The sequence below is a fragment of the Chironomus tepperi genome, unplaced genomic scaffold (genome assembly GCF_022539635.2).
Source record: "Chironomus tepperi strain 1889 unplaced genomic scaffold, CSIRO-AGI_Ctep_v1 contig_395, whole genome shotgun sequence".
In the NCBI taxonomy this organism is placed as follows: Eukaryota; Metazoa; Arthropoda; class Insecta; order Diptera; family Chironomidae; genus Chironomus; species Chironomus tepperi.
Genome location: NW_027226517.1, coordinates 263,868 through 269,867, shown reverse-complemented (window position 1 = coordinate 269,867; position 6,000 = coordinate 263,868). Strand labels below are relative to the sequence as shown.

Sequence of the window (6,000 nt, the reverse complement as noted above, 5' to 3'; positions counted from 1 at the left end):
GTTGTTTTTGAACAATTTTAACGCATCAATATAATTAAATTCTAAAATAATTAAATAAATATTCTCATAAACTCGCTAATCATCCTTGTCACAGTTTTAAAGTCGAAAGTTCTTGATTTTTTGTGTATTTTTTTTCATGCTAGTGTTTCGAGCTACGAGCAAAAAGTCACGTACACACAATTTTTATTTTAAAAAAATAAATTTTTGTCCAGTCTAAGTCCATCCGAATATATGAAAAATAAGCATAGTAAGTTAAGCGATTATACAATCTCTCGTATGATTATGGAGTCGCTTTTTAATGAAAAAAAAGTGAATTATCTCATAAGTAAGCGAATGATGACATTTGTATACGCGGCCGAATTTTTATGCTCATTGCTGCACGTGTAGGGGGGTCATGGAACGGACATGGACGATGTTGTTTTTGATTTTAGAATTTTTTATATGTCGAGAGATTATGTGAAAGCTTCTAGAATGTGTGGAATATTCTGAAATGGATCTTTTTGTGTGTGTGCTGGTGCTTGAATGTGAATTCTAATACATGAAAAGTTCTGGAAATTTTTAGAATTTTGTTTGTCATTTTAAATTTACTTTATTTTAGAGATTTTTTTAAAAATTTCTAGATTTTTCTGAAAATTAACAAATTTGAAATGATGTTTAGCTCATGTTGAACTGGTATGAATCTTAAGGTATTGATAATTTGGTCAAATACCTGACAATTACGGCTACTTTTCTTCATTTATATTTTGTTCCTTTGTCATCTTCTCTACAGTTAAACGTCAGGTAATTCTTGTTATTTCAATAATTTGATTGTTTTTAAAGTACAATAACAAAGCCTGTTAAGCAATGGACGTGATTCCTAATCAAATGCATAAAATGTTTGAGGGGACCAGCAGTATGCGCAAAAGGCACTACAATTAAGAATATATTGAATTTCCTTTAGATCTACAGATTAAAGTGAAATCCGAACCACTTGCAAGCTCTGCGTATTATAGCAATACAAGTCCATCATAAAATGAGATGTTCCTTGCAGAGTACCTATTTGCAATTCATGTGCATAAGACTCAGCCAAAAAATCATACAAATACATGAATATCCTTATGGATATCTAGCAGAAGAGACACATTATGTGACAAAGACCTCAAAATCTGCTGGACAAACTGCTGGACACGACATATGACAATGATCGAAAATCCGTTCCCAGTCCTTCTTGACTCTGTCTGTACACCAAGTTTTATCAAATCTAGTATGAGGACAGAGTCTCGCTGACATGGGGTCACGCTGACATGGGGTCACGCTGACATGGGGACATCAAATTTTTTGGTCAACTCCACGCCGTGTGCCTTTCGTTACATTTTGTGAGTTTGATATATCTCGAGGGACACATCATACGATGACATAGCAATATCATTCTATTTTTCGAAAAAATCCTCATATAGCGGACAGTCATTGTCGTCAAAACGTCGTGACGATTACTTTTGTTATGCCACTTTTATTATGTGTCGCTCGGATATACTAGCTCTATTTAAAGTGTAATCGAATCATAGTTTCGTTATAGTATCTGGAAGTATCTTTAACAAAGAAATTCTTGAATTTTTACAACAGAAAACCCCTATGTCCTCCAATTTTCAGATCAAGCATAAAATCTGAAAAATCTTACACGAGCCTTAGAAATGATGCATAAAATCTGAAATAAAAAACCTTGCACGAGTCTCAAAACAAACAATACACAATCATGCTTCAAATATTCATGTGTAGCATTCCTTCAAAAATAATTCATGGGTCATTCCAAATGAAGACCTTAAATAGTTTGTATTTTCACGTACGCTTTGCACAATTCCTGATAACAATACAAACTACTTTTGTTGTTTTGTTCTAATTCCAGTTCCAACCGGACATAAATTCGAAAAATAATCATTTTTTGATAAGATTAATGAGCATTTTTACACACGCGTGTGTCAATTGTTCAGCTACTCGCTTTACTTTGATCTTGACGTTGTTTACTCCAAAAATAATATGATTATCAGCATCAACTACCGGCTTTAATAATGATGATAGAAATTTATTCTAATGTATTCTTGATTCTTTATTTAAAATTGTTTCTGTCTACATGCTACATGATATAAATAAACTTAAAAACTGCACGCGAAAGAGAAGAGAACTTTTATGATCCACAATTCTCTTATTTTCGTCTCGTGGATGCTATTAAATAATAAATTTCTTTCGTTAGCCAATATCGGAGGGAAGAAATTCATTATGAAGTTTACGTCTCGACATTTTTCGAGATTATTGCCGTTTTTTTACTCATTTGCTTCTTTTGGTCAACACAACAAAAAATCGACACGTTTTAAAAGAAGAAGAAGTCAGGATAGCAGGCGATGATTTGACTTAAATTTATGTTATGATGATGATAATGACCCCCGACTAGCCGTTATTTGTTTGTCTTGTTGATGATCATGAAATGACAGTTTCAGGTACAAAAAACAATAAATAAAGAGATTTTGATGTTATGTTAAAGCAGGCAGAAATATTATGTAATAATTGTAAGAGTAGGCTGGACACAGGGTATGAATATTTTGTTGGAAGGATATACGTCGAGCAGCACAATGGAGTCGACTGTGATGTCGTCACATTGAAGACAAGACATGAGATTCTACTGACGACTACGTGATGACTGATTTCGGCGAAAAGTAAACATTGCTACATCGTGCTTTTCGGAATATAGATGCTGAGCATATGAAGCCTTGGATTGTATTTCGCCATTTCCCATTCAAACTTTCACGTGGTAAGAGGCCGAACTCAAAGCCAATTTATGGAGCAAATACCAATAAGATCGTGGTTTTATTGTTTGTGTAGGCCTAGTAAACTGGAAACCTTAATTCAAAGCTATGAAGCCTAAAGTGAAATTAGTCGGAGATGGATTCACAGAGACTGTTGAGAGACAGCAATACTTTTGGTATTGGTAATCAGCCTCAAATTCTCTCTAACGAAGAGCATAGACCACAATTGATCTGTACGGACATCGAAGTAAGTTACCACTTACAAAATTCACCATAACTCAAGTGATTCTTTACACAAAAATTCACAATCCACAAAATACTGACCTTCTCACATTATTCTGTAAATATTACCAATATTGGATGAAAATATCAATGAAGATTAAGAAATTATTAATGATGTAGCAACAAGGCATTGATTTTGGGAGTAAACAAGTAAATGTCACTTAGACTACTGTTAACCTAGGTTTATCAATATATTTATTCCATCCATGGCCAAGATTAATGTGAATTCTAATGAGATTGATTTGGTTTTTTGAAAAGAACATAGACTTGAACTTTTATTTTGTTTAATGATGAGCTAATGATAATAGCAATACTAAAGCAATTTATTTTTTTTATCAATTAGAATTTATCAATAAAACCTGTTCTAGACAGAATGCTAAAAAGAAGCCGTTGATCAAGACATTATTGTACTTTTAATAGGAAATCCACAAGTTATAAATCCAATTTTAGACGATATCTATTGGAGGTCATGAATCGAAATTGATTTAACAGTTCGAGTAAAAATAATTCCGTTTTTCCTTATTTCGTTTACAGCAGCTAGTTAAATATTTAAATAATCAAAATCGATTTAGGATGACTTAAAATTTAAATTTAACGTTTCTATTAATTTATTAAAGAACATTACAATTGAGAACTATTGGCTATTTTATTTACAAAAAATCAATTGACAATAATATTTTAGGTTTTATCTCTCCGATATTCTAATGAATACTACTGACAAAGTCCATTGATATCTATTTTGAACTGCAGATGTCTCATGATTCTATAAAAACATACATATTGCTATTTGCCAACTTTAAGAAAGGATAAAGGTAAGATTATACCAAGAATATTATAATTCAGCAACTCGTGGAGACTATTATAATTCATAAATGTATTTTCACGTGCTGATTTCTACAGTTTCTCAAAAGTGTTAGTATAGCTGCTATTTTTGAAAATGTTCACGACTTATAGTCTGCAAAATACTGAAATTCAAAGATTTGTTTTAATGTTAGCAACATTGACGTTTATTCTCGAACGTCAAGAATGAAGAAGGTTATGCCAAACACTTTAAAGACACCGCTAAAGCTTTTTTATTAGCACCAAATGAAAGCCGCCTTCATGTGACATTAGAATGGCTGCTATTTGCCCTCTATGGTTCCAAATTAGAGCTTTCTTCATTTGTGTCGCTCAGGATTCAAAATTAAGATGCAATCTTAAGCGATGCTAAATTATAGCTTTTCACATCATTGAGCCAGATCATCAAGTTAGGGTTTACCAGACCGCTGCACTAAGTAGACCAGTTTATAGTGGGATCAGAATCTTTCCTTTGATGACGCTATGATCAGTTTATTGACGTTAGTCTACAAAGAGAGGCTGTGAGCCGTATTCCACTGCAAATGATTCGAAAAAGGGCAGGTCAAGAAGTTTCTCTTGCCAATTCTCGTAGCCATGACTGCTTGTTCGGCATCACAATAATTTGGTACAGAAGTACGAAAACATTTTGGCACCGACACACTTCGACTCACTATTATACATAGACTCAATCTAAACTCGTCAATATTTTCTAAATCACTAACTTCTATTCATGCAGACAAGCTAGAATGAACAATAAATTTTCAACTTAATCATATCACTACCTACAACAATCAAGCCATTCAACTTGATACGCAAAAAAAAAAAATCTTCTTTAATTGAAAAATTTGTTTTGCTCGCAGTTTTTTTTTATTTTTCGCAAATTGAATCAATCAAAAAAGATTGTTAAGAAGACGAAAATAGTGTAGAAATTTCGATATGAGTTAAATGACCGCAAGACAGTAACAAAGGGCAAAGATTAGTTGTGTACAGAAGTCATACACATGTTTGTGTTGACGACATCCAATTTAAAATTTTGAGGCGAGATAATTCAATACTTTTTATTAAATTGTGTATCTTGAACATAATGGGATACAATTTTGTAATTTAAGTAATTTAAGTAGAATTTTTGCACAACATTTTGAGGTGTTTAAAGGCTGATGGGAGATCACAAATTTTATCAGTATATCGGCTGAATTTGATCGTGAACAGACGTCTGAGATATATCTAAGAAAGTTATATATATAAAAAATGAAGTTCCTTATTCTTGCTGCCGTACTAGTTGCTGGTGCCTATGCTACCTTATCAGCTGATGAGGCTAAGCTTGTGAAAGGATCATGGGATAAAGTTAAAGGACAAGAAGATGAAATTCTTTATGTAATTTTCAAGGAAAATCCAGACATTCAAGCCAAATTCCCAGCATTTGTTGGAAAGAACTTAGAAGAAATTAAGTCATCAGATGATTTCACAAAGCATGCTGACAGAATTGTGTAAGTATAACCTAAAACATATTTCCCTACAGCATAACTAATTCCTGCTTCCAAAAATCAGCGCTGCCGTCACAAAATACGTCGACTTGGTTGGCAATGAAGCTAACGTACCAGCCATCAAGACCCTCCTTAACGAATTAGGACAAAGTCACAGAAGTCGTGGTGCCACAAAGGAACAATTCGAAAAGTTCAAGTCATCAGTTGCCAAATACCTTAAAGAACACTCTGGTGCATGGTCTGATGCCACTGGTGCCGCATGGAACAAGGCATTCGATGAAATGTATGCCATCGTCTTCAGCAATCTTGATGGAAATCCAGTTCACTAATCAATTCGATACGGACCGTACGGCAAACTTTAGTCAAAACATGGACAATATGAACCGCGAAAGTATTTGCAATAGGCAGTAAAACATTTTTTTTTGTTACATAAACTCATATTATCTATTGTAAATTTTCTTACATTAAAATATCAGTTCAATAGGCAGAAATAAATTGAGAAGGTTATGAATGATTTAAAAAAGAAAAGTTTTCAAGTGTTTTTAATGGAATTAAGAGTGAAATGTGAAATTTTGTTACAGTGATTAAATAAATATCTGATGATATCGAGTGGATGGTAT

At 33.1% G+C, this 6,000-nt stretch overlaps 1 protein-coding gene across 1 annotated transcript; it reads left to right on the top strand.

Annotated features, from left to right (window-relative positions):
* Positions 1 to 5,065: 5,065 nt before the first annotated feature.
* Positions 5,066 to 5,908, top strand: LOC139096621 (globin CTT-II beta-like). Its single transcript, XM_070648356.1, has 2 exons — positions 5,066 to 5,383; positions 5,445 to 5,908. Exons 1-2 carry the CDS (start codon positions 5,145 to 5,147, stop codon positions 5,707 to 5,709), a joined length of 504 nt encoding a protein of 167 aa, XP_070504457.1. The 5' UTR covers positions 5,066 to 5,144; the 3' UTR covers positions 5,710 to 5,908.
* Positions 5,909 to 6,000: the final 92 nt, after the last annotated feature.